This window comes from Manis pentadactyla, chromosome 10 (assembly GCF_030020395.1).
Source record: "Manis pentadactyla isolate mManPen7 chromosome 10, mManPen7.hap1, whole genome shotgun sequence".
Taxonomy (NCBI): Eukaryota; Metazoa; Chordata; class Mammalia; order Pholidota; family Manidae; genus Manis; species Manis pentadactyla.
The window spans coordinates 79,062,011-79,087,733 of record NC_080028.1 but is presented as its reverse complement, the minus strand read 5'-3'; the positions used below and the strand labels follow the sequence as shown (position 1 = coordinate 79,087,733).

Sequence of the window (25,723 nt, the reverse complement as noted above, 5' to 3'; positions counted from 1 at the left end):
AATCTCTTCATCTCAAGATCCTCAATTTAATTGCATCTGTAAAGACTCTTTTTCTAACGAAGGTGACTTTAAAAAATTTTGGGGTTAGGACTCAATATCTCAGAGTGGCCATTCCTCAACTTACTGCCTACACCAGGTTTCCTCACTCCAGCTGAAGCCATAATCTTATCCTGCTTCTATTCTCTTCCAGTCTGGGCCTCTCCTTCAGCAAAGTCACACAGACTCTGGTAATCCCTAAAAAGACTGGTCCCAGGTGGCTGAAAGGGCACCCACCCGGGAGTCAGTAGAACCAGTCTGGCTGGATAGTCTGAATCAATCACCTTCCTTCTCTCATCTCTACAAGGATAGCAGTGATCAAGGTCACTGCACCTCTGCTTTCCCTGCACTAGTGCGGTGGTCTCTGCTGACCTTCACGCTCTCCCTCTTACCCCAACAAGTCGTGTTCTCTAAGGGAACTCAGAGTCTGTCAGTTGTTTGCTTAAGAGCTCTGTGGAGAAACAATAAAGGCCATCTAAAGATGTCTATGTTCTAATCCTTGAAACCTGGGAATATGTCACCTTACATGACAAAAGGACTGCAGATGTGTTAGGGATCATGAGCCAGGGGGGGTTATTCTAGATTCTCTGGGAGGGCCCAGTGTAACGACAAGGGTGGTGGGAGGGTCACAGGCAGAAAAGGAGGTGTGGGTATACGCAGAGGTTGGAGTGATGTGTCTTGAAAATGACAGGGGGCCATGGGCCAAGGAATGAGGTGGCCGTGACAAGGTGGGAAAGATAAGGACATGGATTGTCCACTAGAGCCTCCAGGAGGAACCAGCTCTGCTGACACCTTGACTTCAGTCCTGGGAGACTGATTTGGACTTCTGGCCTCTATAGTGATAAGACAGTAAGTTTGTCTGTTTTTAGGCAGACTTGTTAAACACAATTTGTGATGATCTGTTGTAGCCACAACAGGAACCTAATACTAATTCTCACTGAACTTAGACAAAGTCAAGCTCCTCACCAAGATCTACAAATGCCTCTGCGATCTGGCCGCATCTTCAGCACTGTGCCCAGGGCTTACCATTCCCTGGCTACGGGGGCCGCTCTCTGGTCTTCGGTGGGCCGGCCTCATCCTCGCTCTGGCCCGTGCTTTTCCCTCTGTCTGGAATGCTTTGTTCTGGCTCCTTATCATGGAGCTCAAGCTATCACCTTCTCAAGGTGGCCTTCCTGGAGTATTCAGGCTAAACAGCTGAAAAGCCAACCATCGCCACCCCTGGTGCCTCTCTCCACCTCCCTGCTTTGTTTTCTTCATAGCACGTATTGCTATAGTAAGTGTTATTCACTCTATTTAATATGTATCCCTCCTGGAATATCAGTTGCGTGAGAACAGGGTCCATGTTTTGTTCTCCATCTGGAGCAGTCATTGGTTCTAAAGAGAGACTTGTTGAATTGAATACATGAAATGTGTTCATTCATATTCAGGTCTAATGATTTTTCTCGGCAGTCCTGGGCTGCCTGACATGGCTGAAGCCTTTGTAACCAAATAAGAGAAAATCACCCTGCAGCCCAGGTTTGAGCCAGGAGATGATAGGGGCTGGGATGGAGGCATTTTATGCCTGCTCCTCTCTTCTATCAGATTTTCCTCACCCTTAATATAATTTAAAAATATTTACCCTTCTCCCTTATTTCCCAAGTCTTCCCGAGTTCTGTCCACTTACAACTAGAAGATCTTGAGGATGATCTTGGAGTCAAATACCCTCAGGGGCTCTCCAGCTGAAGTTGCTATGCTTCCTTTCGGCTTTCTGTTGTTCAACTGGGGCAAAGATGTGAATTTCATGCTGCTCATGTTTTAGGGGCTCCAGGATACTCCTGTTTTGACACCAAGGGATCTTGTGGGCTTCTGTTCTGTTCATGAGGGGCCTGAATAGTTTGATCAAAGAAAAAAGTCTTTCCCATTTGTGTACATGGCATCAGTCTGGCCTCCCATACCAGCTCAGAAACCTCTGGTCAGAGAAGGGGTGGCTGCGAGGCTTCCTCCCTTCCTCTCAAGGGGAAGGTTGACCTAGTTGATCAAGATTGAGCACATTCATTGGACATACTGCTAAGACCCCCCTTGCTCTCCCATATTCCAGTCCTTAGAGTGGCTGTCCTTGGAGGACATCCTTTACACCCATGTGGTTGGCAGCTTCTGACATTGCTTTCAAGAGTGTCTGCCTTGCCTCTTCATGCCCTTGTGTAATCTCTTCTCCAGAAGTCTGGGATGGACCTAGTGACTCGCTTGTCAAGAATAAAATACAGCAAAAATGATGCATCACTATTGTGATTTGTTTACAAAACTTGACTGGTGTTCTCGCTATATTGCTTTTTTAGCCTGTACACTTTGATGAAGCAAGCTGCCATTTTGAATATGCCCACATGGTGAGGAACTGAGGGCAGCTTCCAGCCTAGAGCCAGTGAGGAACTGATGCTCCCAGCCAAATTGTTCACAAAGAACTGAATCCTTCCGGCAACCATGTGAGAGAGCTTAGAAGTAGATTCTTCCCTAGTTGAACCTTCAGCTGAGACCACAGCCAATGACAGCCCCAGCCAACACCTTGACTGCAGCTTATGAGGGACTCTGAAGCAGAGGACCAGCCAAACTGTGCCTGGAGTCCCAACCCTCAGAAACTGAGCTAAGAACTGTGTGTTGTTTTAAGCTAAGTTTTGGAGTAATTTGTTAGCATTCATGGATAAGTAATACGACCCACATAGTATCTAGGAATTGTCCATGCAATCCAATCCACTTAAGCATTAGGGTCCCATATTGGGATATGCAGTTAAATCTTCACATAGTCATCAACTTTTCTCTTGCTAGGCATTGTCCTCTATGCATTTATTTCCCTCTTGAACCTTGTGAGGAAGAGAGACTGGTTGAAAACAGAATTGACTGTTCTTGCATCTCTTGTCCAAATACCATTTTAATCTTACCCTGACATTTGGCCTAATTTGGGCAGGCCATATGACAGGAAGACTAGCATTTACGGGACAAAATCCACAGTGGAGAGAGTGTGGTTCAATCATTGGGCAAGGCCTCTACAGTTCAAACCTTATGGTTTGGGGAAATCAGGATTCACATTTGGAGCCACTATTGCTTGTCTAGGAAGTGATGAGCAGCAGAATTGCATATTAAAACCAACAATGATATAGGATCTGAGCTATTTGTCTTTAGGGCTTTTAGAGCCAACATAGGTAGTCCCGAATCAAGTGTCCCAGATTTGGTCCCCATTTATCTTGCTTTGCATTCCTCCCTGCATCACAACTTGTTTGTGAGGTTAGAAAAAGAACCACAGCAAAAGTAGTATCTTAGGATTTCAGAATTTTGTCCTCCTTGGTTTGAAAAGCCCATACCATTGGCTCCCAAGTAGGTTCTGGTTATGCATTTGACAAGCCAAGTCCTGGCACTGCATCTTTGTATGTTGAGATTGAAGAGACCAGTAAGATAAGAAGACTGACTTCTGGTGGACCAAGAAGTTCCCAGCAATTTCTTGCCCATCTGTCTTCCTTCTTTGATGCCTCCTAAGTTCACGAATGGTTCCACGGATGGACTGTGTGGTAAATACAAAATTAGCCACACATTTTTCTATGCCTGTGTCCATTTGCCTTTGCGATGTGTTTTTATAGTGCCTTCCATCTAGAAGTGGAAGCTATTTCTCTGCCCCTTGAATTTGGCTTCTGGGAAAGCAGCAAACATCACATAAGCAGAAGCTTGAAAATGGGGTTGGCTTCCCATTATTGCTCTTCGGAGTCCTTAAAACCATCGTATGAAGAAGTCTATGTTCTAGCTGGAATATCCAAGAGCATGTGGGATAAAAACAAACCATCCCAACAGAGCTTCTCCTAGACCAGTCCATATGTCAAACATGATATATGTGAACAGGGCCATCAGAGACCAGCTAGTCACCAGCTGACTTTCCATCTGATTGAAGACACACAGGCAAGCCTTTTAGACAAGTGGGATGTGCAGACCAAAAAAGCCACCACTATGAGTTAAATAAATGGTTATTTTAAAAAGACACTGAGTTTTGAGGGGGTTTGTTCCTCAGAATTAGATGACTGACCCAGACTTGTATCACATGTGTGTTTCCACCAACTCGTCTTGGTGGACTTTGAGTTCCTAAAAGCAAACAATTCAGGTCCCTGCCTTTGGTGGTAAGTTTGGCAATGAAACAATGGGAACCTCTGGGGACCAAGTGTAATGTCAAGTGAGTCACTCCTTTAGTTGCTTCTCACTATTGGCTTATCTCTCATATGTCACTAAAATTAAGGAATCTTTGGGGCAGCCCCAGAATTCCCATTTGCAGAGAATCCACCACTGTGGTCTGCTGCTTGAGCATGCATCCCTCTTGTCCCAAGAGCAGTTTCCATTTTATTCAGAGAGCACTCTTGCCCCTTCTCAGTCCATGTGGTCTGGGTGGCACTCTACCCCTTGCTCCAAAGGGGCAGCTCCTGATGGATGTGGTAGGCAAACTCTTAGATGACACTCAGCTCCTGGAATTCTCACCTTATGTAATCCCCTTTCTTGAGTGTGGCCTGGATTTCCTGATTTGCTTCTAAGAACAGAAAACAGCAGTATGGTGGGATGTCATATCTAGGATTGGGTGACTTCTGACATTAGATGGCTTCCAGATTAGGCACCTTACTTCGATCATTCACACTGGGGGAAGCCAGCTGCCATGTCCAAAGGCGGCCATATGGAGATGCTTAGCTGGTGAGGGACTGAGGCCACCAGCCATGTGAGCAAGCTCCAAAGTGAATCCCATCTCCCTTCAGTTGATCTCTCATGTGTGATTGCAGCCCTAGTCAACAGCTTGACAGCAACCTCTTGAGAGATGGGAAATCAGCTAAGCCACATCCAGCTTCCTGATAGCAGACCTTGAGAGGTAATAAATATTCATTGTTTCAAAGTTTTGGAGTACTTTGTTACACAGCAATAGATAACTGGTACAACTTAGGTCTGGCCAATCAAAACACCTCCCCTACCTCCTCCTCTACCCTAGACACAGTGCTTACTTCAGAAATGTACATGAGACCACATGAGCCAAGCAGAGCAAACTGCAAGACTTTTATAAGAGCACTGACTCTCTAACTGGACATGATCCTGGGAAGATGAGAGGCTGGGATTTCAGCAGTCTCCTTGACCCTGTGAATAGAAAGTCCTGGACTATCTTGGTCTCTATATCTACAGCCCCCAGAACTCTGCCTGGCTCGGAGTATGTGCTTAACATTTATGAAATGAAAGATGAGTTTATATCCAGCAGAGGGAGAAATGTGAGAGGCTGGCATGAAATGGAGAGTAATCAGATGTAACAATAGCAACCTCTTCTACTGCATCATCTTAAATAGAACATGTCATTAAACATGTACAGAAATCCACATATTTTTTTGTTTTCTAAATGTGATGCATAACGCACAGTTTCTTCTTTGAGTTGGCTTTACTCTGTTAGCCAGCAGTCTCTAAAATTCTGCAGAGTGCACTAGGATCAGCGCATTCAATGTATCTACCCAATGCTCCATTTGCTGAGCGTCTTCCAAGGAGGCAGGAGATGAATAAGCTGTGCAGCCATAACATACTTGGCGTGACAGGTTTCCTCTTTTCTGCTACCCACTGGCATTAACAGCTTCAAAGGCATGTGCTATAGATGAGATCACTACATCTTTCAGAAAGAAAATAGAAGCATTCAGAGAAGAAGATGTCAGGCTGACACCCAGAGATTCATTAATGTGCCACTTTGATTTCAGAGAGTGGGGGGCTCCTTATCAAGCCAACAGCTTTTAGAAGTGATCTCCTTTATTTTTCCTTCCTCTTCTGGCCTCCCTGGACAAGTATGGCTGTTGAGAAAAAGGCATACACTTTTCTTTTCCCAGATGCTAAATTAAAAGAAAATAGTAAAAGGTAAGTAGTTTTACAAATAGTGACATCCTCATAGACTATGGAATAGTGTTTTCTTCCTACTGACACCAGCCTTCTTGCTGACTTTTGTAATGGCTAGAATGATGTTTTTGTTAAGTACTTTGTGCTGGAAGATTTAATACACACCAACCACACTGAATGGATGACTGTGCAGTTACCCTGATCATGGGCACAGGAAAATATTGAGACCATTAAGCTTGTGACTCACAAATGGCAGAGTTCTCAACTTCAGAAGGCTAGAGGAGCCAGCTAAGTGGATGGAGAGTGTAGGATAATCAGGCATGGTGGAGACTGTGGTGAAGTGAGTGCACACACCACTTTTAAAGGAGACAGCCATTTTTCAATTCTGTTGATTATTTCCACATGGGAATGCAGACTCAGTGCCACCAATCTTCTGATTTTTTTCAAGTGAATTTGAAAGCCCAGAATTTTATATTAACTATCCCATTCTTTAATGTTGGCAATGACTTCAATCAAATAAAATTTTGTGCACATGCAGCAAAGCTCATCTACTGCACCAGCCTATGGCTCTCCAGTTTGTAACCTTTATACCAGAGTTTACTCAGAAACAGACATGTCAACAAGAGAGTTTGCATATATTAACTCAGTTTAATCATATCAATTCTTAAACAAAAAATTTCCTCCAAGAGACAATAGTTCACAGTAACTGCAAAGCTTACTCACAATTTTTAAAAATACCATCATGCTTAGCATTCAAAGAAGATATTGTAGGATCACTGTAAAAACATTTACCAGGAACATCAGCTTCTGACTTTAAAAATTACAAATACTGAAGCATTTTGGTATCAGACATGGCAGTTTTGACATCATCTGTTCATTTGATGAGCTTCTGGAAGTTTGGAAGATTGTACCTCTATAAGTGGATAAAGCGCTTACTCTAAACTAAACATCTTCAAATGTAGAAAACAAACTAGCAAGCTACACATACAAAGAAAAGCCCTCTAGGACAAGCTCTCTGCATGTTGAATGCCAGCATATGCACCATGAATCCTGGAAGACTAGAACTGATACATAACACTTGTCCTGAAGTCTTACGCTCCAGGGTCACAAACGGAGTTTGCATTCACCTACACATTAATGACAAACTCTGGGTTGGTATAGGAGAAGCCAGCAAATTCATTTTGGTCCAAGTTCATGATGAAGAGTTTGTCGGTAGGTGTGAGTCCCACAGGCTGCCTGGTGAACTCTTTGTCGAAGTTGGAGGTGTCTCGCTTGTCCCTCTGCCAAATGGAAAGAAACACGTTAACACAGCGTAAGAAGGAAACACAACCGAGACAGGCTAGTTGTCGGAAGCTGCTGGCGTCTCACAGGCAGAGTCAGAGGAGCCCTGCACTGACAGTGAGAGCGGCTGCACTGCGCGTGCTGTCTTCTAGCTCTCATTTCACATTTGCACATTGGCTTCAGGAGAGAAAACTTGGTGGAAATTTTCTAAGGAAGGAAATGAGACATTGGAGCTCTTTAAGGATTGCTCTATAGTGTTGTGTGTGTGTGTTCTGTTTTCTTTGGCTTTGAGATGCACTGAGTTGGAAACTACTTCTCACCCTGTGTAATGTCACAGAATTAGTCAGGGGTAGATTGGCCTAGGGAGAACCATCCGACAGTGGCCCCTGTGGCTCACAGGCTCCTTTCTTTAGAAAGGAGAGCAGCTGAACAAATTCTGAGCTCCCACAAAGGCCAGGTAGGTGTGAGTCCCAACCACCCTTCCTCCTCTGGGGCAATCTCGACTTTGGAGGGATGCTCAAAACTCCACCCACAGACTAGAGTTTGGTCTCCATCAGCCAGAGTTTCTCTCCAAGGACGTTTTTACAGCATGTACCTAGCCAATCAAATATAAGAAATAAAACCCAAAGCTTAAACTAACACCTGTAAGGGCAGCCTTAAACAAAAATTCTGTTCTCCTAGGTAGTCTGGCATTTCTTCTTTGAGGGGAGGGCATTAATCCCAGGTGCTAATTATAGTTTGGGGCAAGTTTTACCAGGGAACATCAGAAAGCAGGATAATAAAAAGAGCTCACATTTGTATGATGCGCTCACTCTTTAACGTCTTGTCCCTTGCCACCCGTCCAACCAACTGCGGGCAGGAAGCACTGGGATCCTCACCCCCCATGACTTTATATACAAGGAAACTGAGGCACAGGAAGGTCTACTGACTTGCCCAAGACAGCACAGTGGGTGAGGGATTTCTACTTGACCACATTACTCCTAATTATGCCTCATCACAGCCCTTTTGACTGGGGGGAAAGTCTGATGGTTGGTTTATTACAAGGCAACCAGGGATAATGCTTGGGCTCCACTGGTACCAGGCAGGTTGCCCAGCTGAAGCCAGAATAGTGTCAGATTGCAAAGAGGGGAGGCTCGGTGAAGATGCACTGGTTTGCTAGCTTGGCAAATCACTGTCCCTGCTTTAGGCGAAGCTCCCAATGGGACTGACTGATAAAGATTTCTCATTGCTGGGCTCATCTGCCTTCACCAAATACCTTTCACAAGAATCCCTTCTTTGGGGCTGCTCCCCTGACATAGGCAAATTGTCCCCATGGAGTTCCCCACTTACTCCTGCAGTGTATGTGTTGGGGTGTAGGCGCTGGGGGGACATGAGGAACACACATTTGGAAGTACAGCCAGAGTGGAGCAGGCTGAAGATGATGATGGAGCTGTTTTCTGGATGGTGCGCCATCTCCCTCCATGCCCCAGCCATTGTGCTTTGTCTCATCCTGCCTGCTACCTGCTGCCTGTCCTCTGCTGTCCCCGGCACTGAGTGTGTTATTTCCTGTGTTCCAAGAAAAGCCCAAATGCCACCTCTTCTTTAATACTGTCTGTGCATCCTTTCCTGGACTCCACAAATCATACTTTAGCAGCCTTTCAGTTGTCCCCACTGCGCTTCCTGCTGTCAGAAACTGTCTTGTTATTGCCTCTTGCCAGGAGGGCAGGGCCCCCTGTCTGTTTCTTCACTATTGTATCTTCGTGTCAAGAATAGTGCTTGGCACATGGCAGGCTGTCCACAATTATTTGTTGAATGAATGAATCAGTGAATGAAGACTTGACTAAGAATGAGCCTCTTTGCTCTTTTCCCACTAAGCCAGAGACCTCACTCTGTAGCAAAGTAATGGTATTTGTGTCCATTGAGCCTCTGGGACTCTCACCTGGGCCACTGTCCCTTTTGAGTCCCAGCAAGGCCTGAGAACTCCAGGGCTGTGTGTAGGCCCTGGGTATTTCTGGGTCTGGAAGACAGGCAAGTGCCTCCTTTCTGGTCTGCCCTGGTAACATCTGGTATGCTCTGGTCTGCCATGTAGCCTTCCCTACCTTTGGGAAGCAGAGGCTCCCTTCCCAGCAGCCCCTGCTTGGAAAGCCCCGCCCCATTTGTTGTGCTGGTGATGTCTGGGGCGTCAGTCAGCCATGTGGTCCAAACGGGACCTGCCATCACAAACTTTGTTCTTTGGGTAGGTTCCCAGAAGGAATACCCCTAATTTCACCCTAGAAATTGGGAGAGAATGAGCCTCTCTATTGGGATGATTGCTTTTTGGGTTGGTAGCATCTGAAGCCTCATGAGAACAGAATGACTTCACCAAGGGGAGTTATCATCCCACTGCCTCTTATTGATTCCCAGGGGTCATTGTGGCCCCTGTCCTATCCTTTCTCAGAAGAGGAACAGGTTAGTGAGAAATTGAAGAAATGAAAAGAGGGTTTTGTGGACCACGGTAGACCATTATCTATGGTGAACATAGACTGTGTTTAGGTTTCTTTGGGTTCTCTTATTTAGTTTCTTTTTAAAAATTCTCCTCTAATCTAAGCTTCTTTGGAAAAATTTCAGCCTTATCTAAAGAACCAGGTGGTGTCAAGCAGGGAACCATGTACTAGAAGGAGAACAGTGTTTTCCTGAGGGCCAGAAAGGGTAATGCCTGCAGGAATCTGAGTGATAAACCCTAAGAAGTGAGACTCAGGCTCAGAACCAAGCCATAAAACCAGTTCCCTTTCTCTAAATGGGTATCTGTCTCTGCTTGAATCTTGGCGATTCTGTGGTCGCTTCAAGCATGGAGACTGTGCCTTAGGCTTTCTGGAAAGAAGTGTTCTCACCTCTGTCCTCCCCCACCCATCATACTACAGGACTGTCCCAGAAATCAGTCAAGAGGGTGCCACTGCACTTTCTCCTTCAGCCTCAAATTGTGGTCTACAGAGAAAGAAGAGCCACAAAGCCTTGATGAACATTTCCTTTCTTGTAAGGAGCCTTCCTTGACTGACTGGTCTCAAGATCACATCATACTTTTAATTATGTGTTTACTGGCTGCCTCCTGGATTGCACTGTTAGGATTTCCCTCTGTGCTCCTGGCTTCCAACACAAAGCCTGGCACACAGCTGGTGCTCAGGAAATGCTTACTGGATGAACGGAGACTAGAACACATGGGTGATTGCAAAAATAAATGGAAAGTTCTTCCTTCCTGGATGAATTTACAAAGGATTCCCCAGAGATTACATATGCTGAAAGCTCTGTTTCTTCGTCTCCTCTGCACTTCAGATGTTGACAGAAAAGGAAATTGCAGGAACTCGACCAATGATCCCTTACTTCCACAGAAGCCTTCTCTGACCAACCCTCAGCAAGGTGTGTTAGGGGAACAGAGACTTTGGCTTGATTATCTATTTCTGCAAACTATTAAACTTTTGAAAAATAATGGCAGAAATTTGAAAGATGTAGAGTGCAGTGTATATATACAGTATATTCTTCCTATCATCTATCTATCTATCTATCTATCTATCTATCTATCTATCTATCTATCTATCTATCTATCTGTCTATCTATCTATCTATCTACCTATTTATCTACCTACCTACCTATCTTACATTATTCTCTAAAGTTCTCTCAATAATTTGTCAATGGCCAAATGTTTCCCCGAGGTTTTTATCTTCCGGAGAGCATGTCCCAGGAAAGGCCTAGTGACCCAAGAGCCAGATGAAGGTCCCCCAAACTTTCCTGTTGGTGGACACATGGCTCAGATATGCCAGTTACAGAGCAGAGAGAGTCCTGGGCTGACAGTTAGGAAACCTGAGTTTGCACCCTGCTGGCTGGGCAAGTCACATCCTCTCTCTGGGTGCCAGTTGCCCAACAATAAAATGTGGTGACTGCCACGAATTCCCTCCTTCTCTAAGTTCCTCAGCTGTTGGCTTGGACTTCGTTCGGGTTTCCTTCATCTGAGGTCTAGATTTCCACCTAATGCAGTGACAGGGATGGTCCCCACGTCTGCAGCAAGGAGAAGCCAGAGGGCATTTCCCTTGCCTAAGCAGAAATCCAAATCATGGTTTTCTTAAAGATGAAAAGTCTTATTTCAAGGGCCTTTGTCAAGTGTTTAAGTTCCTTTGATGGTTCTTAGAATCCCTGGTGCTTCTAGAAATCACTTGACTTGTGATAAGAATTCTCTTTGGGGCTGCCTGAGAATAGCAGGAGGCATCAGGCAAGCATGGGGAGCTGCTGCTGTCCACGTCTGTTCAGACAGAAATGGGATTTCTTACCCCCAAGGGTTTCCTTGGGCCTCTGGGGCTCACAAGGCTGCTTGCTAAAAAGAATATTTGGTCCCAGCTGGAAGGAGTAGTGATTTTGATATGAAAATCAAGAGCCCCAGCCCTGCTCCTGGTTTGTTCCTAAGCTCAGCTCTAGTGGGAATGTGAGCTTTGAGCTCTGATATGCGTGGAAGCCAAGCCGACTCGTCCCACCCCATTTCAGGCCACCAGCAGTCCCTGAGTGGTCCACAGCCACAGCCTCTCTGACTGGCTGAACACCGGGGCTGAGATTAAGTTCTGGATTTTGTCCCTTTCTGTCCTGGAGCCTCTGGAGGCCCCACTTTGTAGTTTGGGTCCACATTTTTCAAAAAGAGCCGTTTTCCTTGAAATAGCATTTCTTCTTTTTTCTTTCCTTTTTTTTTTTTTTATTGTGTCTCGATGCTAGAAGAAAAATGGCACATAACAGATATCCAGGTACAAATGAACATTTCCACAAACATCTTGCAAAACAACATCAAAGTGAAGAATACAACTGCCTATGTTTCACGAAATGGTGTCTTTTTCAGAGCACTTAATTAGCTTTCCACAGCCAGCAACAGACAGACAAATCCCATCCACACAGGCATGGGTCTGCCAGGCTCCAGAGCCCTCTTGGTAAATCAAAGCAGGTCATCGTGGGTAAAACATCTGGACACATTTCAAAGCATGTGTAACAAAGTGAGTAATCTTTTTTCTTTTTCTTTCTTTCTTTTTTTTTTTTTGCATTTGAAAAACAACAGAAAGAAAATCCCAAAGCAAATAAAGTTTGAAATGTAATGTAAAACCGTGGTCCTTTGGGACCTTGCTTAGAGTGACCATTTCTTTTCAGGGAGCAGTACCAAATGCCCTTTTAAAGCAGCTGGGGGAGGAAGGTGGTCAGGGACATAAAGTCTCAGAAATTACAGCATTGAGGTAGCACCCAACCTGGTTGCCTTTTGACCCCTTGAGGTGCTTTTAGATTGAAACCATCTATAAGCACACTCTTGGGATTTTATAAGGGCTGAGATAATCTTCTTAACTTGGAATTTCAAAAAATAACCAATAAAAATGTATTTTTTAGCAGATTCTTTTCAAAGCTCTTGGTGCCTCCAAACCAAGCTGAGTGGAGGAATTCCCTCAAAATCAGAGGAACCATCAATGTAGATGCAAGGCCAGGCTCCAGGTCCTGAAGTAGAAGAATACTGCTAGCCTCCAATTATCCACTCATTTGGTAGGAAGAATCTAGATTGGATGGTTGGAGTTGGAAAATGCGTGAAAATGGCAGTGCAGGGAAAAAGGGAAAGAAAGCAGGTATTTTTCTGTCCCCACTGGAACTACTTAGCTGACATGCTGGAGAAAATAAATTGTAAGAGGAATTTGATAATGTGTTGATTATGCAGCATCACTTTGCACATGTCAGCTGCATAAGTCCCTCTCATAGAGATGCTCCGAGCTACCTGAGGACATCTGGGCTCTGAAACACGGTCACTCTAATCTCATCAGCAAATAAAACATGGATGCAACTTTGCAATGAAAACAAAAAAATGTCACCACGACAGCCGTTGAGCTTGAATGACAGAAATGAAGGACGGAGATCTACACAGCTACTTAGCTCTTGACTTCAGCTTTTAAAAATTCAGAGTTAACAAAGGAAAATCCTTCGAATTCTGATTGGTCAATATTCCTGATGACTTCCTGGTCAGGAGGTGTTAGGACTGGTGGATGGCGGGTGAAAAACCGGTCGAAGTTTTCAGCATTTCGCCCACACTATGAAAGGGGAAGAAAAGAACTTGTGGTGGGTGGGGAAAAAAAAACAAAAAACAAAACAAAACAGAACCAAATAAAACTGGGGGTGGTTTTCTCTAGTTCCTTCCCTTTCACTACCTCAGAGAGGCTGTTTCAATGATCAGAAATGAGAGCAACATAAAATGCAAAATCCTCATGACCTTTGGAACATGACCTTGGGCTCCCGACCTTCCATTCCTGTGACTTGTGAGCTGTCCCTAGTGTCCTTCGGGGCAGCCATGAGCCGCATGGCAAAGGCATGAGATGGTGGGGTGGTGGCATGTGGCATGTCTCCCCACTCTCCCCCCAAGGAGTTGGCCAAGCTTGTCTGTTGAAAGAGATGGATTAAGGTACCCCAGATACTTCACATGGCACAGGATACAAGTAATGACCCAGTTATACATCACCTGGGAGATCCCAATATTTAGCAGCAGATCCCTCAAAGTATGGTCCTCTGGCTGTCAATCAGGAACAGCTGACATTTTCCACCTCCACAGATACAGGAGTTTACAAACTCCAGTCAACAGAGAAGGATCCCAGGGCCTGGGTTTGGTGCCTGACAGTGGCTGGGCCACCATGAGGCCCTGGTCAGCTGGATGAGTCACTGACACTTAATCACAAGGTGCCAGGAGTAAACTCAGCCATTCTCTCTCCAAATGGGAATGGAGCATGTGGGCTGAAACACACATCAGTGCTCTTGAGAGAAACCCATCACCATTTTTCACCCACTCTGTGCTCCTTTTACGTGAAAAGGTCCTGGTCGGAGGCGGAGTTGTGATGTGTGTGTGCATGTCTGTGTGCGTGCATGCATGTGGACACTCATACATGGGTGCACACACAATCACATGCTAGTTCCCACCTCATGAAAAGAGATGAGTCACTAAATCTGGCATGCTTTGTACTTCACCAGCAAAACACATTTGCACAAAGCTCTAAGTGTTTCAAACAGTGTCTATAGGCACTAACCACGGCCTAATAATAAAACATAGTAGTCGTATTTATGACTGCTAATTTTTACTATGCATTTGGTACATGCCAGGCAGCCTAGAATGCTCTTTACTTGCATTATCTTATTTAATCTTCCCAATGACCTTATAAAGTGTGTATTATCATCCCTATTGGACAAGGAAGGAAACCGAGGTCATGGAGCTCATGCAATGTGCTCAAGGCCATGCAGTGCATGAAAGCAGAGCTGCAAAGCCATCCACATGCCTCTGATGTCACAGCTCCAGTTACTGGCTCCATTTTACAGGAAAGGCTGATAGGCTGATGACTGACTGGATAATGGAGCAGAACAGGGCACAGGTGGGTGGGTGGGGAACAGTCAAGGATGGGGAAGGTGAGGTCTCTGAATGACAGAGAATATGGTTATTAAAATCATTGAGACAAAGAAAGTGGGAAAATTCAGGAAGATGACCATTTCCATTTTGGACATGATGACTTTGGGGACCACTAAGGTTCTAGGAGATGACCTGGGAGAGCTAGAAGTACAGATTCTGGAGCTCAGGAGAGAGAAAGGACAGAATATGGAGAGTGAAAAAACTATAATAATAATGGTAATGAAACCATTGAGCACTTTCCAGGCAACTGACATTTGCTAAGTGTTTCAAATACATCACCTTTTTAATTCCCGTAACCACCCTGTCAGTTAGATATCTGATTTCTACTGGCCAATGGAAAAATTGCCCCTAAAACTTAGAGCAGTAAAGGAGCCTCAGTTTCTTGCTTTGTGATCCAGAGCAATTCCTCCCATATGGGGCTGAGATGAGGATAAAATGAGATAATGCACGTGACTGGTACAGGGCCTGGACTGAGTAAATGCTCAACACATCCTAGCTGATTAGCATCATCTGATTCTCATTTTCCCCCACCAACTCCTGCAGACAGCATATGCTTCCTACAATGGGGTGTTTTCATGATGTTTAAGTTTTAAATACTGAGAAAACAGCCTCACATTTTTAAAAGACTCATGTCAAACTTAGACAAATATGTCTGTTATTCCAAGCTAAATTGTTTCAACCACTTTGATATCACAAAAATGGAGATGTGATTCCCCACCACACGGTCAAGACTTGGGGTCCAATCTGCTGACCAGTGTGGAAACTTTTGCTCACAGAAGGATGGACCATCAGGCTCAACACAGTGTGGTCAGGATTATTATCCAGAGTTTTCCATTGTTGACTTGTTTTCTCATTCAAGAAATATTTACTGAGTACCTACAATGTGCCAGACCCTGTGCTGATAGTAAATGACAGAATTCATGCCTCATGGAACTTAACTGGGAAAGAAAGGCAACAAACACATAAATAAAAATATAATTGGAGGTGTAAATAGGCATTTTAATGCCAGATGGAGACAAGTGATGCTAAGAAAAATAAAGTCATGTCAGAGATAAAGAGTGAAGGTAATGCCATTTTCCATAAAGCAGTCCTCTCTGAAGAGATCACCTTTGAGCAAACCCTCAGTGAAGAGAGGGAGGGAGCCACTGAATGTCTGGAGGAAAAGCATTCTAGGCAGAGGGAGCTGCAGTGCAAAGGCCTTGAGATAGGTGTTCCCTTGGCATAGCCACCACACAACAATGAGGTCGGTGTAGCCAGAGCAGTGGCAAGTGGGAGAGGGGTCAGAGAGGGAACCAGGAGCCAGATCATGGACCTCACTGGCCAGACAAGGACACAGGATTTCCCTCTCAGCATATGAGAAGCTACTGGGGAATTCTGAGCACTGAATGGTATGCTCTGACTTCTTTGTGTAAGCAGATCATTGGTGCCGGGTACGAAGTAGACTGATGGGTGTGAAGCAGTGATGGAGACAGTGGGATGAGTTAGGAAGCTGCTGCAATAATCCAGGGAAGAGTTGGTGCCAGCTTAGAGGAAGGAGGAAGTGGGGATGTGGGTGGAAAGATGTATTTGCATTGGGGGCATATTTTGAATTTAGAGGTGACAATATTTGGTGATGTGGGGAATTTGAGGAAGAGAGGACTTGTTGGTAACCCCAAGAATTCTGGCCTAAGCTACTTGGTAAGTGGGGGACCCTAGAGGTAGCACATATCCATAGGGGGAAATCAAGCCCTTGGTTCCATTTATGACAAGTTTGAGAGTCTGGTGGCGATGTCAAGGATGCAGGAGTCCCCTCAGCTGCAGTGTGGGGACTGAAGAAGGGCAGGAGATGGACTGCCAGCAGAGGCACTTGGAAGGGTAGGAGGTGGTGCATCATCCTGAGGAGAGAGGTGGTGGGTAGGGCATGGAAAAGGGATGGAACTGGAAAAAAATAAAAAGGTACTGCGGGAAGGGACTGCTGGAGTGCTCCAGCCTCTGGTAAGGCTGGCCTGCACCGGCTCCTCGGCAGCCTGGGTGCGGGGGCCCAAAGCAGCCAGCATAGGAAGCATGTTAGCTGAGACACAGAGTCTTCAAGAGGCCATTGTTCTTTAAAAACCATCAATCTCCCATCCACACCAGAAGGCTGCAGCTTGGCAGTGGCCTCCCCAGAGGCTGTGATGGGAGACAGAGAAACAGCTTCTGGCAACTCCAAGTCTCACCTCCCACCACTCCCCCCACTGCCTCAGAGAACATTGAAATCTCTAAGTGAGATAGCAGAGATGAGATGCAAGAACAGGGGTTAACCGAGGGGGCACAATACAGCAGGAGCGTGATTTCCCTCCTAATAAGCAGCTTATGGGGCTGGCAGATCACAGCCTCCCTAAGTGTTTCCATGTTTTTTCAAATGGAGCTGTCACTGCCCATTAGCTTCAGGAACGCTCCGTAAATGGAGACGTCAGCCCTTGGGAAGCACAGCCCAGATCAGCTCAGCCTAACATGTCCTTGGAGAATGGGCAGCTCGGTGGCTGGGATCTAATTACAAGCGCTGCCGTGGACCACACCTGCCCCTCTGGCTGTCCTGGACGGCTACGCTACTGGGGCCTCACTCAGCTACTAAAAGAAAGCCCAACCCCCTTGTCATCAGGCTACACCACTGGGGCTTCTGGATTAGGGACAGGGAACAACACCAGCTACGTTATTTAAATCACATGGCACCTCTTCCAGGGTTGGAGAGGGAAGCAAGGATTTTGACTTGTTGTTCAAATGTGCCCTGAATTTAAGAACCTAGACAGTTTGAAAAGCTTGCCTATGAGTTGTTACATGTGAGCTTTATTTTTCTCCTTCTCTTCTTTCTAATTTCTGTTTCATTGTGTTAATAACAGCTCCAAGTCTAGCTGTCAAACGTGGAGTTGGCTCAGTCACAGAAGCCACAGGGATCTTTCAAAGATGCCAACCTGGTTATGTTACTTCCCCGCTCGTATCTGCCATGGCTCCCCGTGGCCCAGAGCCCCCCTCCTCTGCACGGCTCACAGGGCTGTTGGGGAGCTGGCCCTGGTCATGGTCACCAGACCCTCACTGCCCTCTCTCTGCATCTCCAACACCCCTCCAGCTGCCCTGAGTCATCCCAGCTTCTAGAACACTCTCCCCTCCAAGCCTTTGCACAGGCTGCTCCTCTACCAGGACCACTTGCCTTCCACCCTGTCCCCCTCACCAGGGTATCTCTTATGAATCCCTTCTGTCCCCAGACAGATGTCACTTCCTCTAGGATGCTTTTCCTAGACCCCTCCTCTGTATTCCTGGGTGCATCCCATCGAGATAGAGGATGTTCATCCAAAAATTGTTAGAGAGGAAAAAAAAAATTGACATCAACTACCAACCAATAGGGAAAATAGTTAAAGAAATAATGATACATCTGTTTGATGTATTACCATGCAAAATGCTTTTAAAAAGTAAAAGAAGATGTAGAATATTAAATGACGTAGTTACATATAATTACTAACAGCGTGAACAATGTGTTCCCATTCTATAAATTATACACACAAATGTGAATGAATATCTGTATGTATATTATTTACATGCTTATAATGATGGGGATAGTTACAGACTATTTAATTTCTCCTTTATCTTTTATGCTTGATTGTGTTTTTGCGAATTTAAATAACAATCAGGTTTTCTGTTTTTTATTTTTGTAGTAGGAAGGAAACCTCAAAAGCTGTTTTAAATAAGGGAGCTATTGCCGTGGGAGAAAGGGGGAAACAGAAATAAAAAGAATGGGAATATTTAGCTAAATTGTTAAGATTTGCCTGATTCTATTTAATGTGCTTCATCTTAGTTAAAATCTCTAAGATCTCCCAAGTGGCCACCCCAAGTGTATTTTGGTGCCCAGGGGATGATGACAAAGGCTAGTATTTAGGTCCTGGGCATCTTTTGCTGAGCAGTGTGCTGGGCACTGGAAATAGGATGACATGTAAAAGGGCCCTTGTCCTTGTCAGCATGGAGCTTGTGGTCTAGTGGATGAGAAAGAGGCACCACAGGCCACTGCTGGGGCCCCTGTGATGAGTGCTGTCACCGGGTGAGGAACCCAGGAAGCACCAGGAGATGACATCCAAGTGGAGTGGGGCCAGAAAGACAGACTTTGGTTCTTCAGGGAAGAGAGAGAAAGAGCCCACAGAAGAAATGGAGGTGAAAAATAGGCAAGAGACAGAGCAAGATGGAGTAGAGGATAGATGCAGAGGAGCTGGAGAAGAGGATTCAGGCCCCCACACTGCTCCCTGCCTAACCGGGGTTGGTAAAGTGAGGCTCAGGGTAAAGGGAGCTTCCCGCCCGGGTGCCATTAAAACTCCAGCGCATCTTCAGGAACCGAAAATAGAAGGTCACAGTGAAAAATTACGCAAGCCAAACAGCCTGATAACAAGACAAAGGAGCATTTTTTTTTAATGCGCAAATTCCATGAAATTCAGCCTCTTTTTTATGCCTACGGTCCGCAGCAGGGAACACAGGAGGGGCCCACCCAGTGAGAAGGAACCACTAAGCACAGACTCCACACGTATTTGATCATTTTTCAAGCCATCTGTGGGCCAAGGGTTTTCTCCCAAGTTGAGTCAGACACCATTCAGCATGGTCTGGCCTCTGGTAAAGAAAAGAAAGATTAAAGCCCCCTTTTCTGCAAATAATGAAGGTCCCTTGTGATCGGGGTATTTGATCTCGTACAGACAGGAGCAGGTCAGCAAGAGCGGGGTCTTTTGGGCTTCATAGCTAGTTTGCCTTTTTTTTTTAATTTTTCAATTTATAACAATGTGCAACATTTTGTTTTCCTCCAGATCTCAGTTTAAATGCCACGTCCTCATAAAAGCTAGTAAGGATCACCTCCAAATAAAGCAGACCTCCCATTCTCCCTTCCTGTTATTCTCCATCAGAGCACCCTGCTCACTTCTTTCACAGGAAATAAAATATTTGAATATCCCAACCCATAGTTACATGCCAATTTCTTTGCTTCTCTGTTAATTTACTCACTTCCCACCTAGACCATAAGTGCCACGAGAGCAGGTGCAACGTCTATTTTGCTCAGCACTGCATATCCAGGACCCAGCACCAGGTCTGGCACACAGTAGGCACTCCAGATTGTCGAGTGGATGAGTAATAGTGTATATTAAGAGCTTACTATCGCACTTAATCTACTGTGTAACTGCTTTTCAAGAATTATCTCATTTAATCCAACAGTTCTATGAAGTCTTTGCTGAACAATGAGAGAATTTCAGTATCAATGATTTGATCCCAGATCTAACAAGTGATCCAGACTCTTCTATCAACCTTCTTATTTATCGCTGAAACAAACAAGTTGTTCCAAGGCACCTTGGAAATTAAATGACAAATAAATGACAAAACCCTTCTTAATTCCAGCACCCCAGTATCTTTATTATGTTAACATTTTGGTCTGAGCCCTGGACGGTTAGCTGCATAGAGGGATGTATGTTTTTTGATCTTTAAACAAATGTAGAATCATTACGTTGTCCTTTACCCTACTTTTTAAAAACCAGATGAAATACACTTTAAAAAGTTTTCCTATGTCCACAAAGGATCAGATTTTTCTTATGTATTGTTCACCTTTCATTCTAAACCCATGTTGCTGGCTTCAAATAAATTAGCCCTGAAATAGCAATTATCCCTTTTGTTTGCCTATGTTTTATAGCTTTGATTCTCATGGGTCTGTGAGATAGGCAGGGAAGGATTATCTCTACATAACAGATAATTTGAAAAGTTAACAATCTGGTCAGGTTCATAGAGAGTAAAGGAGAGCAAAGATCCAGAGTTGGGTCTGTTTGATCACAAGACCACAGGCTTTCTACTCTATCTCAGTGCCTTATAAATTGTTATCTGATTGTGTGGCCTGGGCTTGAAAGTTGACCTGGGTACCAATCCTGGCACCATCAACCCCCAACTGTACAACCTTGAAGCAAGTTAGCTAAGTTCCCCGAGCCAACTTTTCAGTTAAACACAGTGCGGTAAGGATGACTTGATAAAACGCACACCCAACATTTGACAGGCTATCTGGTCCTGCCGCTGAATACTGGCAGGCTCAGTCCTGTCTAGGAGGCTCATCTCATGGGTGCGGCTGTGCTCTGGCTGCAGAGGGGTTGGGCAGGCCCTGCCACACTCCATTTTATCCTAGGATATTACCATTACAGTTACAGACACTTAAAAAACAAGTCAAAATCTTTCACACTAAGGCTGATGGGGGATCTGAGGGAGCCAGGTGAAGCCAGGCTCTGAGGCTCTCAGGTAGAAGAACTGAGGAAAAGATGTGTGCTCAGGGGCAGGAAGGCCATTTCTACTCTCATCAAGCTTCACTCCCTTGGAAAAACATTCCAAGCAGATTCACATGCCCTCTCCGAGTTGTTCTTCATACCCTTTCTTTCCCTTTTTGGATCATGAATATGTCTTAGCCCTCCAAGTTCTGCTGTTACCAGACATCTTCACAGAGTTGGCATTTCTACCAGGCTGTAGAGGTAGGAGGAAAATCAGTGAGCTTGGTGCCATAAAATGAGGGAGAGGGGGAACTTAAAAAGGAGGCAGTCTCTGAATTTTTACCTACAGATACATTCACACATGTGGGAAACTTGGAAGCTATTAAATGAATGAAATAGATGTCCCTGTGCTGATAAAAATCTCCAAGATGGAAGGAAGGGAGTAAAGCAAGCTGCATAAATTGAGCACAGGATGCTAACATCCTTGTGCATGATGTGGAGTATCTCTGTGATTGAACATAGTCTCTCTAGAATGTCACCCAAGGACCTGGTCATTGTGAGTGGCTCTGGGCAGGAGAACCAAGGAACCTAGCTAGGGGTCAAAGGATGGGGGTCAGGGTAGTTTAGTTTCACTGTGATGTTTTTGATGCTGCTTGAATATTTTACTCTTCCAGATTGCCTTTTTTTAAGGAGAGTAGATCAAAGTACCAAGGAATATGGTGAAGTTGAGAAAGATCAACAAGACTAGGAGAAGAGGCCATTTTGAGGTCATTGATGACTCAATGAGAGACATTTCAGTAGAATGAGGGGGGCGGAAGCCAGACTGCACCAACATGAGGAAAGAGTGGATCCTAACATAGAACTGGCAATTTTTTCAACATTTTGTTTGTGTGAGAAGATAGGACAGTCACCCTAGTTGTAGGAAGGAGGGATCCCAGGTTTGAGGAAGAGAATTTTAAGATGAGAAAGACAGCATGTTTATGTGTTAAGGATGAGCCAGGAAAGCACCTGAGTAGACATCTGTTGGGCTGGCTTTGCCTGCTCAGCAGGTATTCCCTCTTTTTCTGGCAATAGTGGCTTTATTTTTCCTGGGGGACTCATTCCTCCTTTCTCAAGATGTCTGGTTTGGGTAGGGGTAGACCCAGTCTCTTGCCAGGTGATCCACGCCTGGCCAATCAGCAAGTCTCATCACCCAGCACAGTGACTGCTGCAGAGATGCGCACGTGATCCAATATCTTCCAAATAGATTGAGTCCCAGGCTGCTGGAAATTTTAGGAAAAGGAAGCTCTTTTTTTGGCAGAAGTTGCTAGGATAATGGGATGTATGTCTGGAGTAGCAACCTGCCCAAGGAAGCCTTCTGAAAATGAAGAATGAGATCAACACAGAGGAATATAGAGATATAGAGAAATGGATTCCCTTTGACATTGTTTGAGCCCCTGGCTGCAGCCACAACTAAGTAGTTGATATTTTGTTGTCGTTGTTGTTTAAAAGTCACTTTGAATCAGGTTCCGATTTGTAACCACAGGAGTTTGATTAATGGAGAGAGAAGCTGCAGGCGCACACTGCACAGAAGAGATGCACAAAGGAACTGGGAAGATGGGGGTCAGAGCAGGAGGGAAGGGTAAGGCTTCCATGGGTGCGCACCTCCTTGCTGATGTATATACAGGGGGAAGGAAGTCGAGGTCGAGGTCAAGGTCAAGATGACTAAGCAGGTGCATGGAGGGGGCAGGAAGTTGGAGGCCACCCACCCACAGGCACCCACCAGCCTCAGTTATCCCCATGACTTAGGAAATTAAGTTATCACTGAAATCACGAGTGTTGAAACTTCAGCAGGGGGACCTTCAGGAAAGAGAAGGTTTGGGGACTTGTTTAGAGAACTCAGAGAGGAACTGAGTGGCAATGCGAAGGACCTGGCTGAGAATGGAGAGCCTGCGTTTGTGGAAGCTCAGAGGAGTCAAGTTACTTGCCCATTTTACTCAGCTGCTGAACAGCACAGCAGGTGTCTGAATCCTGGCTCCATTTGACTCCCAGTCCACATCCTGCTGGACCTAGTCTCCTGGATGTATTTGCTTATCTTCTCCAAGTTCTCCATCCAGCCCTTTGGTCAGTAGCTTTCTGGGACGTTGTTATAACAATTACAACTTGGGCAGGGTTGATGGCAGGCTCTGAAAAGCTGTACTTCACCAACACCCACCCAACAGAGCCCATATGCCCCAGGGAACTATTTAAACTTGGGATCGGACCAAGAACAGTTCAAATCCCACTTCTATGCAGCTGAGTTTGGGAGATGAGAGAAGAAACATTGTAGAGGCCATAAGTATAGGTTTAGGAGTTGAAGAAATAGGACTTTAAATTAAATTGGCATATGCACTTACTAGCTGTGTGACCATGGGCAAGTTACTTAACCTCTCGAGACTGTGCCCTCACCTGTACAGGGAAGGTAATAATAGCATTTATTTCACCAGATGGTTGTGAGGATGAAATGAGATTTAAAACAAATAGAGTGTCCTGCTCTCTAGTAAAATAATTTCATAGAACATGCCTGACCCATTTTATTGTAACTTGTAAATAGTGTTATTAATTAAGTCCTGCATCCATTAAATGGAGGAGGGCCAGTTTACTGTCCTGGTTCTGTTATCTTCCCTTTGTAAGTCACTTAGGCAAATCTTGCTCATCTATAGAAAGGAGGAGTTGAATTCTGCTTTTAAGCTATCTTTCAGTTCTTGACTTCTGTTATTTTTCAGTGGTTATTGACAGACATATCCTAACAGTTTCATGCTCTCCCCCAGCATGTGACCTTCTCGTCTACAATTTCGACTCAAACTGTTGGTTTCTCTGCCAGGGGAGAGCTCAAAGTCATGCACTTGGCAAGTGATTTAGGAACTTCATTTGGCCCAGGAGCCTGCCAACTTGAAGCAGCCAAAGGGAGCCTGGTTTGCTCTGCAGTGCAAACAGGTTCTCCATGGGTGGGCGGAGGGATGGGGAGAGAGACAGACAGACTCCAGGCTATGTGGACAGAGTCCTAAATGACTCATGGCTATTTGCTAGTCAGTGAATGAATGCAGCCTAATATTCTGATTAAGATCTCTGCAAACTGCACACTCTGGATAGCCCAGAGAACAAACAGAACTGAGTGGGGGAAATGTCTACTCCTTAATGAGCCCATCCTGAGTGCCTCATTTCTGCTGTTGCTGCGGCCCGCTTTCAGAGGTTATTCAGTGTCTGCTGTCGTTGGCAGCCTTGAAATCAAAGCCTTAAGGAACAAGTGAGATTTGCATCTTTTAAAATCCTGCCAGTGAATTGTACAAGGTGTGAATATGCTCCTTGTTTGTTGCAATATTTTAAAATAAATTTTAAATCATTTGAACTGTAAGACTACTTAGTCTCTCTATTATGTAATAGACACCATTCAATCACGGCTCTTTCCCATTAGCACAACACAAACCTTAAAAGGGGCTCCAAGTGCTTCTAATAATCCTTCCAAGGATATGAGGCAGTGCGGAGTCTATGGCTCAAGTCCTGGCACTGCCACCTGCTAGCTGCTGGACCTTGAGCAGGTGTCCTAATCTTTCCAAGCTCTGTGCCCTCATCTGCAGTGTGGTGACAATGACACATACCTCATAGAGTTGTTTTGAGAATTAAATGAGGTAATGCCTGGAAGGCACTTAAACAGTGCCTGGCATAGACAACAACTCAATATCTTGCCCAACATAAATCCCCATTTTCAAAAAGGTATTGTTCTCTTGAGCCTTTGATAGCTTTAAGGAGCTAGATTCCATTTTTAAACTAATCATAGTAAGTTAAAGATCCCTTTCTTAAGCCTTGAATTTGGAGTTTTAATAGCAAACATACAAAGGTTACACTGTGTGGCTTCAATTCAGAAACGTCAGCCCATCAAACACACATGCAGATCCACACACAGAAACGCTCACCCAGTGGAAAGGGCAGTCAGGCTTGGAGGAGAATGTCACATAAGCAGAACTGCAACTCATTAAAGCAGTACTTGAAGCTTTTGACCTCAGCTACATAAATAATGTTTTCAGATGACAGAATTACTGAGAAACCAAGTCCTGCGTGTATGATTTACTTTCTGAGGCAGTTAGACTCCCAGAGGATGGGGCAACGGTATGGGATCACATAACCTATGCAGTATTTGGGGAACACTATGAAGTGAAAGGTCATAATAAAGTAGAATGGGGAGCAGGGGCCCTGCTTTTCTAGTTTGCAAGATTCCAAGGTTCCCTGATACATAGATGCCTCAAAATTGTATGGGGCTTTAGGTAAGGTGAAGGTGAGAACAGGTACCAAGAGCAGAAATGATTGGAATGAGTCTATCACACAGGTGGGGCTGGAGCTGGTGAGACTGACGCCCAGGCCGGAAGGCAAGGAAGGAGCGGGGACACGCTGTCAGGTCTGAATGGCTCTGGATGGCGGCCCACGAGGAAAGGCCAAGGGAAAGCGGCTCTTCTTAATGCCTACTTCTCAGCTACTTCTCACCCTGCCCAGAGCAAACTGACCATCAGACTGATCATAATTTAGGACAAAAACAGAGCCACATTAACTAGTGGGCAGGCCGCTGTACACACCCTAATGTTTTAAGACTCCATGGATTGCAAGGAAGCAGGGCATCCTGGTGACCTAGTTACTTTTCTCTCGCCCTTTAATCTGCTCCATCTATGCTGCCAGCTGGGTAAACTGATGCAAGGGCTGCCTCCAGGGGGCAGCTGGAGCATACAGCCCAAGGCTGTGCCCCTACCTGGCTCTCACAGCGAGCATTAGACGTTATGACCACTGCTCAACTTCACTAAGGCAATTCATAGTAACCCATGAATGCCATCAAAAGCTCAATCAGGCATTTTGATGCAAACATACTAGGCTAGCATATCTTGTCCTGTGACATTACAGCACCACATACCACAAA

General features: G+C 45.1%; 1 protein-coding gene across 2 annotated transcripts in view; it reads right to left on the bottom strand.

Annotated features, from left to right (window-relative positions):
• Window positions 1-6,499: 6,499 nt before the first annotated feature.
• The window catches only part of PRKCB (protein kinase C beta), a 308,913-nt gene continuing 289,689 nt past the window's right edge, over window positions 6,500-25,723 (bottom strand). The window contains exon 17 of one of the 2 annotated variants that reach the window (XM_036916934.2): window positions 6,500-7,172. In XM_036916934.2, the coding sequence (XP_036772829.1) occupies window positions 7,020-7,172 (153 nt within the window). In that variant the 3' untranslated portion in view covers window positions 6,500-7,019. Of the gene's footprint in view, window positions 7,173-11,812; window positions 13,224-25,723 lie in introns of those variants that run through there. The other variant, XM_036916933.2, reaches the window with a different exon arrangement.